General features: G+C 64.3%; 1 protein-coding gene across 4 annotated transcripts in view; it reads right to left on the reverse strand.

Moving 5' to 3' along the window:
- PIEZO1 (piezo type mechanosensitive ion channel component 1 (Er blood group)) overlaps positions 1-12,096 on the reverse strand; it is an 89,709-nt gene that overhangs the window by 32,784 nt on the left and 44,829 nt on the right. For 2 of the 4 annotated variants that reach the window (XM_075009165.1, XM_075009162.1), the window contains exons 6-10: positions 2,706-2,880; positions 2,304-2,517; positions 1,616-1,787; positions 965-1,060; positions 348-432 (exon numbers count right to left, since the gene is read on the reverse strand). In XM_075009165.1, coding sequence (XP_074865266.1) covers positions 348-432; positions 965-1,060; positions 1,616-1,787; positions 2,304-2,517; positions 2,706-2,880 — 742 coding nt within the window. The remainder of the gene's footprint in view (positions 1-347; positions 433-964; positions 1,061-1,615; positions 1,788-2,303; positions 2,518-2,705; positions 2,881-12,096) is intronic. The other 2 variants (XM_075009163.1, XM_075009164.1) reach the window with 2 other exon arrangements.

Here is a 12,096-nt window from a genome sequence, read left to right on the forward strand (position 1 = left end):
GTAGGGACTCCTGGAAGGCGCACGTTCCTGCAATGCCAAGCTCTGACCACTCGGGGTCAGCTTTACGTCACGCCAGCCGGGCAGCCCGGCTCAGCCCTGGTGCAGCTCAGCCAGCTCCCGGGCCCTTCGATGCGAGCAGGTCTGGGGGGCAGCCTATGCCCAGCTCACTGCTGGGTGCAGAGCAGGGTTGACGGCTTGTGCCTGCCGCGCGTTGGAAGTCCTGCCTGGAAGCTGCACCATCCTGGCTGCAGGGAAAGGGGTTCTTGGGGCAGCGGCTGCAGGCACAGGGGGGCTGGGGCCAGCTGAGTGGGGTGGGGCCACTCCCTGGGCTGGTTACGGCCACTCACCCGGCTGCGAGGGGCCCCCCATCACATGCACAGTGCAGTTCTCAGTGTCCACCGCTGCAGCCTCGCTGCCTGGGGCCAGCATCAGCTGTGGGGGCAGAGAGGCAGGAGGGGGTGAGCCCCTGGGCGGGGTGCCCTGGTCCAGGGAGCACCAGAACTGGGACAGCCTGTGTGTGTGTGTGTGTGTGTGTGTGTGTGCGTGCGTGCGCGCACGCACGCACGCACGCACGCACGCACAAGGGACAGGTCTGTGTGCTCCCCTCCCCCTCCCTCTCCCAGCCCCTCCTGCCATTACCTTACAGACACCCCCACACTCCTGGGCCCTCAGGTGACTGGCCGCAGCCCCCCGCACCCCTGCTGTGCCCAGAGCTCCCAGGCCCCCAACCCCACCCCTGCTTTCTTGGACATCCCAGTGAGCAGCAGAAGAGCGCCCCATGTCCAAGCCATCCCGTCCAGCCCCAGCCAGCCCAGCACCCCTCCCTCCCCTCCAGACACAGCTCCGTAGGGAAAGCCTGGTGGGGGGTGTTCCCTGCCCCCCAGAGCCCTGGGTCCTACGTCTCCAAAGGGTGAGCGCAGTGCACGACCCTGTTCCGCACCCCAGGGGCAGGCTGCCCCCCAACCTCAGTGTTTTCAGCTGGGCCGTCGGCCCCCCTGGGCCAGCTCTCCAGCTCCACCTGCTCCTCCGGCGCCAACTCTGCCAGCTCCGCTCGGGCCCTCTGCGGAGGAGAGCCCCCCTCAGTCCCACACCAGGCACACGGCTAGCTGGGGCGCACACGGCCAAGGGAAGCCTGTGGCATGGGCCCAGCTGGGGTCTCCCCGAGGCCTACGGCCTGCTCCGAGAGGGGAGTCACAAGAACTGGGCTGCCAGGACCGAACACGCCCCCTGCCCAGGTGCCTCTGCACACGACACCCCACTGGCCTTACCCCGCTCCCGGGTTCCCCACACGCAGGGCACTGCCCGCAGGAGCTGAGTGGGCTTTGGGGAACACACTGCAGGACGCAGCCCTGGCCAGGCAGGGGCCCCAAGCCACTGGGGTTCTGTGGGGCTTGGGTGCCACTGTGCAGGGGGCAGCTCCAGCCTGATCACTCTACGCAGCGGGGAGCAAAGCCATGAACTCCTTGCTCACGTCCCCAGTGCCCAGGTCAGCCCCAGCGCCCTCTGGCACACCAGCTGCCAGTAAAGCAGCCATGGCAGCAGTGGGGCTCCTTCCTGGTGCAGCGTGGGACAGAAGCGGGCACAGAGGGAACGTGTCCGGCCCCAGCGCTCTCACCCGGTGCGAGGAGTCCAATTTCCTCAGCTTGAGCAGCGAGGCCATGGTGAAATAGAGCAGCAGCAGGACGCCGGGGTTCACGTAGACCGGCCAGGGGTGGCTGGTGTCCAGCCGCAGGGCATGGGGGTTGCTGCAGTTCGGTGCCAGGAGGATGGCCTTCAAGCCGAAGACCCTGCAGGAGGATGGAGGGAGGGGTACACCATGGGAGCCCTGCCAGCCACCCGCGGCTTGAGCCAAGGGGCAGCCGTGGGAGGGGAGGGGGCTTGCAGACCAGACTGGGCGCCTGGTGCCAAGCACACTTGGGGCAACGGGCGGCTGAGCTGAGAAGCCCTTGCCGCTGCCCGGAAGGAAAGGGTCTGCATGGCGCTCGTTTGCCAGTCATTCCACCAGCCCCTCTGCTGCATTCCCGGCCCCTCTCCTAACAGCATAGCTGGGCCTTGTCCCCGGCCCCGCAGCTCGCTCTAGGCTCCAGCCAGGTCGCAGGGGAGCAATGGGCTGGGGCGCTCCAGCCTGGCTGTAAGGGGTGTGGAGGCGACAGCGATGCTCCCGGGGCCGACAGGTGATGGGTGGTGACAGCGATATTGCCGGGGCCGACAGGCGATGGGCGTGTACCAGCGATGCTGCCAGGATCTGCAGGATGGGCGCAGCAGGGCCCAGGGGAGAACAGCAGCGCCCGGCCCTGCCTTACCGTGCCCAGATGCCGGCGGGCGGGAAGAGTCCCTGGCTGAGGGGCGCCTGGTAGCAGTAGAGGCAGAGGAGGTGGCCGGCGGCGAAGACGCCCACCATGACACACAGGGTGTTGAAGCCCAGGTGGCTGATGGGGAAGTGGCAGGCCCACCAGGTGCAGACGCCCACGAAGAGCAGGTAATAGACGCTGGAGAAGGCAGATGGCAGAGTGATCCCTGGGGAGCGAGGCGACACCGGGGCCATTACCGGGGCTGCCGAGAGCTGCAGGAGCCTGGCACGGGCCCCTGCAGAGACCAGGGGCAGGCCAGGCTGAGTCCCCCACTCCGTGCCCGGCCTGGCTGGGACGAGAGCCACAGCGAGCAGGGCCAGGAGAAACCAGCTAGGACCTCGCCCCAGCACCTACCTGCCAGAGCCAGCAGCAGCATGGCCAGACACTTCCCCAGTGCCAGCAGGAGCCAGTGGGCCCTGTCCCGCAGCGTAGCAGCCAGCCGCCCCCTCTGCTTCGCCAAGGCCGCCTCCTCCTCCTCCTCCTCCTCCATGCCTGGCCCAGCCAGCCTCTCCACCTCCTCCTCCTCCTCCTGCAGGGACGAGAGCCAGCAGGGCCCCTCAGGGCACCAGTGCAGGCAGCCGGGGTGCCCTTGGTCGGTGCCGTGCCCGTTTCGGCACAAGCGGCGGGACAGGGTCGGGCTGGCAGCCGGCCCCGCAGGCTGGGGGTGACACAGACAGCTGCCCCCAGCCCTGCACACCTCAGCAGGCTCGAGGCTGGCGTGGCAGCACCGGGGCGCATGTAGCCCAGCCGGAGGCAGACGGAGCGGGGGGCTGAGAGCAGACCACCCACGTGGGAAAGGCACCACTGACTAGTGGTTAGTGCAGCGGGGAAGGGACAGGACTCTGGAGCTCCATTCTGGGCCCTGCTGCAGACTCATTGTGTGACAGTGGGTAAGTCACTGCCCCCTCATGCCTCAGTTTCCCCATCGGCCAGCTGCCTGCAGCGCCCCCAGCCTGCGTGCCTTGCACCCTGGGAAGCAAAGGGGCTGAGGCAGTCGGAGGGCGGCGGCCGAGCTGAGTGAGGGGTCGCCACAGCCTAATGTGTTTAAGGACGTGGCCGAGAACCGGCATGTGGCTGAGCTGTGGTGCAGGGCACGGCTGGGAGGTGCTGGGGCAGGAGCCGAGCCCATGCTCAGGGCTAGCTCTGCTTACCGGTCAGGCTGCAGCTCCCAGCCCACCCCCTGGCGCTGCACGGTCTGTGGGGCTGCTCATACTTACCAACACCCCAAAAGAGGACTCCACACCCCACACTGTGCTCAAAGAGCACCCAGGGCCCTGCGGCCAGAGCCAAGGTGCCTGGGGCGGGGCCTGGCTCTGGCCCAGTCACACCCTGGCTCTGTGCCTCAGTTGCCCCCTCAGGAAAACGGGGATCACCAGACCTGCTTTGCAGGGTTTTTTCAGGCTCAGCCAGCTGGGGCTTTGGAGGGTCCCAGGAGGAAGGTGGCAGCAATGCCCCGGAGGGACCTGGATGTGGCACCGAAGGAGTTTGTGGCACAAGATCCTGCTGCCAGAGGCGGCCGGCTCCCCCAGCACTCCCAAGGCAGACGGCACCGGCGTTTCAGGGTCCCACAGCGGGGCTAGAACTGGCAGCTGCCAGCCCTGCTCCTCCTCCAGCCCCGGCTCTTCCCACGCCAGGTGGGCCTGGGAATAATCCAGAGCAACGAGGAATCTGCCGCTCAGGCAGCCGCGCTGCACAGCTGCTGGGAGCTGCAGGCGAGATGAACCTTGACTGCACCCTTCGGCGTGGGAGGGTTCGGAGACCGCAGGCACCCACCCAGCTGTGGCCATGCCAGGGCAGGGCACAAGGGGCAGCCCCAGCTGTCACCCTGATACCGGGCAGGGCCCTGCCAGCCTGGTGCCCTGGCTGTAACAGCGAGAGACCGCACAGGTTCCAAGCCAGACTGGGGGCTGCTCAGACCTACGGGAAGGGGCTCGGCAACCCACTCCCCCCGCCGGCTCTGCCGCTCTCACAGAGCGCTTCCCAGCTGCCCAGCACCCTCACTCCACAGCAGGGGAAACTGAGGCTCACCGTGGCAGTGGGGCAGAGCTGGGCCCAGGCGCCAGGCGTACCAGCTGCCAGCTCAGCTCGCTGAGTGGTGCTGTCTCTGGGCCACAACACCCAGACTCTGGTGCTGCCTTTTCCAAGGGTCTGGGGTGGGCTGGTTGTGCCTCATCACCCCCATTCAGCCATGCCCCAGATCCTAGCCTGCGTCCCTGCCCAGAATCTCACACAGCCGGGGAGGATTTCTGGTGGGATCACATCCCAGGAGAGGGCAAAGCAGGGTGCCCACGTCGCACCGCCCTGACCCACGGCAGCATCAGCACATGGCACCAGGCTCCCTCCAGCTCACCCGCAGCCCCCTCCTCCAGCAAGCGCTGCTCTGGGCTGGGCCCTGGCCCCGGCTCTGGAACAGCTGCCTTGGCACCCCGCCCCACAGCCCAGCACCTGGCCTTGTTTGTCTCGCTCGCTGCTTGGAAAACACAGCGCACCGTGGCCATTTCTCCTGGCGCTGCAGCCTGGGTTCCCAGCGCCGAGCCGTTTTCCAGCCACTCCCCCAGCAAAGGCACGCGCAGCTGACTGGGTTCCAGGCACAGCCTGGCACCCTCCAGGCCTGGGCTGGGGTGCCAGGTTCACATTCCTTCACGCACACAAACACGCTGCAGCTGAGGAGCAGGCGGGCTGGCTGGAGGTCTGCCCTGCAGCCCTCCACCTGCCCACCCTTGCCCTGCTCCAGGGAACTGCAGCTGGAGGGGCCAGGGCCATGGCTACCGAGCGCTTCCCTCCAGGGAGCTTGGTGGCGGGGCCCCGCCGAATGAGGGGGTGCAGCCTGCGCGGCGCATTTCCGTTTCTTGCGATGCAGAGCTGTGCCAGGCCCAGACCTTGGCGCTGTGTCCCCTGGCACCAGGGCACCTTGCCCGCCCGGCTGCCTGGCTCAGGGCTGATTGCTCACCGGCACCAGCCGCAAACGGGGCCTGGGCCCAGCTGAAGTTCACGGTGCCAGTAGAAAGTGAGGCCCAGAAGATCTGGCACCCGCAGACCTGTCTCCTGCCCGCCCGTGTCAGCACAATGGCTGCTCCAGGGAACACGGCCTCGCATGAACCACCTGCCTCCATCCCCCATCACGGAGACCGGGACCTGGGGCAGGTCATGAGCCCGACCAGGACTTCCTTGAGCCCCGGCTCTGCAGCAGGGCTGGATGTGGCACTGGGTGGGCACAGGATTGTTTGGCCCTGTGCCCTTCCCACAGGGCTGCTCCCTGGGAGCTGTGCCCCATGCCCACATAGCCTGCTCATGGGTCCCTGGGCCGGGGGCAGGCGGGCGGTAAGCCAGCAAGCACCAGCTGCACGAACCAGGCTCTTGGGGCACCACAGCCCACTGCAGCCACAGGCTCTAAGAGCCCAAGGAAGGGCAGGCAGGAGCCATGTTCTGGGGTCAGGCTGGCTGAAGCCCGTGTTCCCTGTAAGCCGAGCGCTTGCACAGCTGCGCAGGAGAGATTCAGCTGTGCCCGACTGACTGGCAGAGCACCTGCGGCCAGCGTTTCCTTTGGTGGTGCACCTCCACACAGGCCTCATGCACATAAAATTTATTCCGCGCAGGAGGGACTAACTGAGAGGGAGCCCTGCTGAGCCCCTCCTTTGTCATCTGAGCCGGGGCCCTTTTGCCCCAAAGTGCTCCTGCTGGCAGGGCAAGCAGGGAATTGCCCCACATCTCCCGCAGTCTCACCCTGCCTCCCACCCCAGGCCGGGGCGGCTTGCCAAGAGCCCTGGCCGAGTGAGCTGCAGCAGCAGGTGCAGTGGCTGGAGAGAAACCCTCCCCGCCTGGCCCAGCCTTCCTCCACCGCAGCTCTCCTCCACCAGCTCCGCTGAGCGCCCCCGGCCCAGCCCAGGCAGCTGGTCCCTGAGGCCAGGCTGGGACAGAGATGGGTGCTGCAGCTCCCCATGGGGCAGAGACGTGCCCCACCTGCCTCCCTCCAGCAACGGCTCAATGCCCCCGGGTCCCTGGTGCAGCAGCTTTTGGCCTCCGCAGCGCCTGGCTCGCCCCAGCCCCACGCACCAGAGCGAAGCCTCCTGCCGGTGGCCCCAGGCTGAGCCCAGGGCTCCTGGCAGCAGCTGCTGGTCCCACCCGTGGCTGTGCAGCTCCGTTCTCACGGGCCAGCGCCTGGCCAGCCCTGAGCCAGGCTGGGTTGTCCCTGGGATGCCCAGGGGGGTGAGAGAGGCCTCTCGGCAGGGCAGGGCCCGGGGCCCATCCCAGAGCTAGCGGAGGTACTGCGGCAGGTGGTGGGAACCACAGCCAGAGCCTCCGTAGTCCCACAGCCAGGCGAAGCCACGAGAAGTGGGTCTAGACCCAAGGCGGGTTGGCAGAGGTCCACCAGGAACAGCCAGTGCCCCCCACCCCCGGCACTGCCTGTGGGTGAAGCAATCAGCCTGCTGGGGCAGCAGGCGCACGAGAACACCCCCGCCCTGACCAGGGCAGCCCTGCACCCCATGTGGGCAGCTGGCAGGCGGAGCGGGGCCTCGGGGCGGCAGGAGCTGGAACGCTGACATGCCAAGCAGAGCAGGAGAGAGCCCGGACGCACGCCCCTGCTGCCAGCCTAGGGGAGTTGGGCCAGGGACTGGCCAAAGCCCCTCAGCCCCTACCAGTGTCCCCAGATCGCCCCCCAGCTTTGGTTCGTTCCACCAGCCTGTTCAGCGAGGCTCTGCTGGGAGGGGCGCAGAGGGTGGTCTGTGCTGAGCAGGGTGCAGGGCACTGCCGGCAGCACACCGGGGAGACAGCTGTGTGTACCACCCCCTACCCCGCAGACACCGCCGGGGTGAGCCCAAGCCTGGGCTGCCCAGCTCCCTTCCCAGCTGAGGGCAAGGCCACGAGGCCTCTCCGGCTCACAGAGGGCCAGGCCAGGCCAGGCCGGGCTAGCGTCCCTGGAGAAGCCCAGGGTCCCAGCCCCGCCAGCTGAGGCTTGCGGCTGGGGTGCAACTGCTCCCCTCCTTTACACCTCTGCTCCCGGCCCAGGTCACTGGGTGCACAAACGCAGCCAGTCAGCCCAGGGGCACAGTGCAGCAACTGCACAGCTGGGTTCCTTCTCATCCGTTCCATTCACAGGCAGAATGAATTTTGTTATGTGCGCTGAGGCCTGTGGGATGTGCACCACCCATAGAATCATAGGCTGCCCGCTAGGCGCGGGTATGGTGGGTGCTCTGCCAATCAGCGAGGCAGCTCCTGCATCTCTGCGAGGCGGCCGCCCCAGGGCTCGGCTTCCGGGAACAGGGGCCCCGCGGGCAGCTCTCCAGGCACACGGAGCCGCTGAGGTGCAGCGGGGTCTAGAGGGGGAGGCTGCAGGATGAGGAAGACTCCATCCAGCTCAAGGAGCAGCTGGCAATGACACCCAACGACCGGCTGGCTGGCCCCCCCCCCGCCCCAGCTGCAGCCTGGCCGCTGGCGAGCCCCATAGAATACAGGCTCTGTTCCTCTGGCTGTTTGCTAGGGTCCCTATGGTAACCAAGGAGCAAACACCAGCCTCCTCCGCTGGCTGGGTGACTCACCGTGAGTTTCACAAGGCACCAGGAACAAGAGGGGCTGGGGGGGTGGAGAGGCTCCCCCCAGGTGAGCGTGGCCAAAGCACGCAGCTGTCACAAAGGCTGCCGGGGCAGGATCCGCTCCCTCGCTCAGGCCCAGGCTGCCTGCTCGACGCCTAGAGCCCCAGGCCGGCTCCGTGCTCAGCTGCCACGTCCTGGGGAGACCGGCGCTGCAACCAGGCCTCCAGTGAGGGTGACGACAGCATCGCAGAGAGCAAACGCTGCCGGTGCTGGGATGCTGCCCCTTGCTAGGAGGGGGTCTGGCAACTCTGCCTGATGAGATGCTACCTGCGCCCGGGCGCCGGGGGAGCAGAAAGGTGATTTCACTGTGGTGCCCACGGACGCCGGGGGAACTTGTGACGGAGTGAGGAGCCCGAGCCTTGTGCGCGCTCAGCTCACGGGGACGCTGTCTGCACAGGGCCAAAGTCAGCAGCCGTATCCTGACCCCTCTCTCCCCGACACCCCATTTCCCTGCTGCTCCTGCGTCCCAGGCCAAGGCCCCAGGGATCAGCTGGCTGCTTTCGCCAGTACTGGCACCTGCACGAGCCCCTTTGGCAGCCTCCGCCCCGTGGTCTCCCAGGGACCAGGCAGAGGAGTGGCAGTTGGGGGAGCCCACCGGGGACTGTGTAAAAAACCACCTGATGGGCCAGAGATGATTCCAGGTGTAAGAGAAACCACGAAGGAATTGGCTGTGGCTCAGCAGAACAAGGCTTCTTTAGAACTGTGTGAGGGGGAATTGTTACCTAACGCTCCCAAGGCAGAGAAAATCCACACAGGGATCTTTGGCGAGCAGCTCGCTGTGCCTGAAGGGAGGGGAAGTGATTTGACTGAGGAAGATCAGGACAACCGTCCGTCTGCAGAAGGCAACTGCTTATTTGCCAAGAGACTGTTCCAGTTCCCAACAGCCAGGATCTTTCCAACGAAAATGAATCCACTGACTTGGCTTCGGAAAGACCCAGCGTGGATGGCTCAGCCGAGGTTGCGGAGGGCTTGAAAATCCTTTTGGGCGGAGTGGAAACTGGTCAGAAAATTGGCCCAGCCCTGCGGTGACCAAGTGGCCGTGTTTTACCAGCTCCGTGGGAAGTCAGCGTTCTTGGGACAGGAATGTTTCCATGTTCATTCCATAAGTGGACAGCGTGTGCCTCAGGTTCAAAGAACTGCATGTGCAGGGTGGAACAGCCGGGCAGGTAATCTCCGGCGAATGAAATGCCAAATGAAGTCCCATCTCCAGACTCTGGGGACACCTGTGATCTCTTAGTGGATTTAACATCTCGGTCCACGTGGAAGCAGAAGTTGGTGATGGAAAGATTAAAAAAAGCGTGAGTCTAACATGCCAGTGAAAATGGATCCTGTCTCTCCGAGACCAGCTCTGGAAGTTACGCTGAAAGATGGTGAAAGGGTTAGTGTCTGTGTTGATAACAATTACTGACTGACTGGGCGGAAGAAAGACTCCTTGACAATGGTTAGCAAAGAGGGCACACCCAGCCAGCCAGTGCCACCGGGATGTGACCCTACAGGGCAAAGAGGAAGGAGAACCTTGATTTTGCAAAGCGAAGCCCCCGATTAACCCTACAAAGCCCAAAGGCCAGCGGCATTGACCCAAGTGCGTGGCATTACACAGAGAATGGTAAATGTGCTCTTGGCAATGGGTTTGTTCTTCCTGCTGATGTTAACGTTTGCAACTGATGTACTGCACCTGCCAAAACCTGTCAAGATGTGCAACGGGCATGATCCTTTGGGGAAACCCTGGAACACGTTCAGAGTGGTACACGAGGACACACTTCACGTTAAACGACCTCCAAAACTGATGTTTCACCATCGGCGCCTGTAACCCATCTTAAAATGTCTCACATGAGACACGACAGTCCAGAAACAATGTGCTGTACGGAAAGGGAAACCGAGGCACACAACCATCGTGCTGTCATAGCTAAATGCCAAGCACAGGACAGCTCTGTGATGCAGTCAGCGATGCTACCGTCACCTGTTCCTGCATCAATGATGCGCTGGGCCTGTGATGTTGTTGAAGGGTTGAGATGAACACGCAGAAGATAGTTGCTTAATATTTTTTTTTAACCCCCTGTTCTATTTGCACCAAATCTTGCAGGAAGTTTGCCAAGGGGGAAGTCTGCTGGGAGCTGGTGATTTGTTTATCCAGCTGCTGCGGCTCCCAGGCGTGTCTGATTTTGGGGTTTGAAGTTTGCAGATCGACAATCTACTCGTGTTTCAGCTGGTTGCTTCTCGGAGATGGCAGCAGCAGATTTCGCCCCCCTATTGCGAAAGGGCTGCTGGACAGGGGAAGAGCAGCACTTTACTGACAATGGACCTCAAGCGGTGCCAAACCACATCCGAGGAACTTGGTCTGGCTGCGAATGCTCAGAGCAGCACGTAAGCCAGGGCTGTGGCCCTCAAAGGACCAAATCCTGCATGGACGTGGGGCTTGCTGATGTGCCAGTCTCCCTCTTGGGCACACAATGGAATTCCCTCCACCTGGACAATGCCCTGGGGAGCCTCCCTCTTTGGCTTCGACCCAGCTCATCGCCTCAGGAGCATCTGTGCTAAGAATGGAGCCCAGAGGCCTGGGGACCCATCCTAACAAGGGCTGTACTCCAAAGACTGTTTAGTCCATCTTGGTTACCAACCTGCACCAAGGACCTTGCGTTGTATGTCCTCCGCTTGCTGTAACGATTTCCCTGCCCCCACCCCCGAGTCTGTCTCCCTTTTTATTAATAAACCTTTGGATGTTAGATAAGGGATCGGCCCAGCGTGCTCTTTGGGGTCAGATCTGCGCCTTCCTGGACCTGGGCATGCGGCTGCCCCTCTGGGACTGGAAGAACCCGTTTGGAGTTGATGTGAATGGTTTTCACAACCTCTCACCTGTGTGAGGAGGGGACTGGGGGTGGCACAGAAGAAGCTGCAGGGTGCAAGAGAGTTACTGCTCATGTGATGTCTTGCTGGCCAGTGTGGTGAACAGCAGAGCTCTGTGTGACGGGTTTGGTGCTTTCTAGTGGAGAACCCCCAGCCCTGGGGCTGGCAGTGGCACTGGCTCTAAGCAAGTTGCCCTGATTTGTCTCCAGTGTTACACCCCACTGCAGGGTACAAGGCTGGGGCAGGTACTGGGGGGTCACTGACTTGGGAAGGAAGGTGGTACAGCCCAGAGAGCCCCACCCTCCTGAAGCTAAAAGGGGGCACACGCCACCTTGACTCATGCTATGGTAGTGCCACTCTGCCTCCCAGAAAGTGCCGCCTGTGCTTGGCTGGACGCAGCACTCCCTGGCCCCTGCCCCCTCTCGGAGGTGCTGCATTTCGCTATGGGGGGCGGGATCTTTCTCTCTCTCTCTCACACAGGGGCTCTGCAGAGACCTGTGAAATGCCTTGAAATCCTCCAGCAGCCCAGCCCCTGAGGAGTGTTAGCTGGGGTGGGGTTGGAGTAGTAGAACTGATCCCCCCTGCCCTGGCTGGGCGAAGGTCCGGTTCCCCTGAAACTCGCTCTGCGGAGCAGAGGGCGCACTGGAGGGAAGGGCTCAGCTGGCTGCTCCCGCCCCGGGGATGGGATTTCGCTCAACCGGTGGCCTAGTCCTGGCATGGCTCTGGCTGGGGCTGGATGTGGGCAGCCTGGGCCATGTGACCGGACCCCTGTGCGAGGCGTGCAGGGCTGGCTCCGGCAGCAAAGCAGCTCCAGAGACGCCGGGAGTCTTTGAGCAGGTGACCGGGCTGTGCGCGGTTCACAGGTGGGTGCTGACTCGGGGCGGGGAGACAGGCTCAGAGGACACAGGCCAGGAAGCGCCAGGATGGGGGTGTGGGGGCTGGCCTTATGCAGAGCTCCCCTCGGAGTGAGGTTCTCCCCCCCCCCCCCCCCGCCAGGAGGCCCCTCGCACCCACAGCCATGCAGAGGGCACCCAGGCAAGTCACGCTGGGATCAGCCTGTGGGTGGCAAGTCCCCTCCACGCAGGCGCCTGAGCAGGGTGAGTCAGAGGGGCTGGCCCCTCTCTCGGGCCTGTGAGGTGGTTTGTCATGAGCGGGCGGCGGTGAATCATGGGAGAGGAGCCCACCCTGCCCCTGCCCAGCCAGGCCCTCGGGAGATGTGCGGGCAGGACGAAGGACAGCAGCCCTGAGCAGGGCGTGCAGATGAGGCGAGGAACCAAGGCCCCCATGGCTGGAGGCACCCCCTGCCCCTG

This window comes from Carettochelys insculpta, chromosome 14 (assembly GCF_033958435.1).
Source record: "Carettochelys insculpta isolate YL-2023 chromosome 14, ASM3395843v1, whole genome shotgun sequence".
In the NCBI taxonomy this organism is placed as follows: Eukaryota; Metazoa; Chordata; order Testudines; family Carettochelyidae; genus Carettochelys; species Carettochelys insculpta.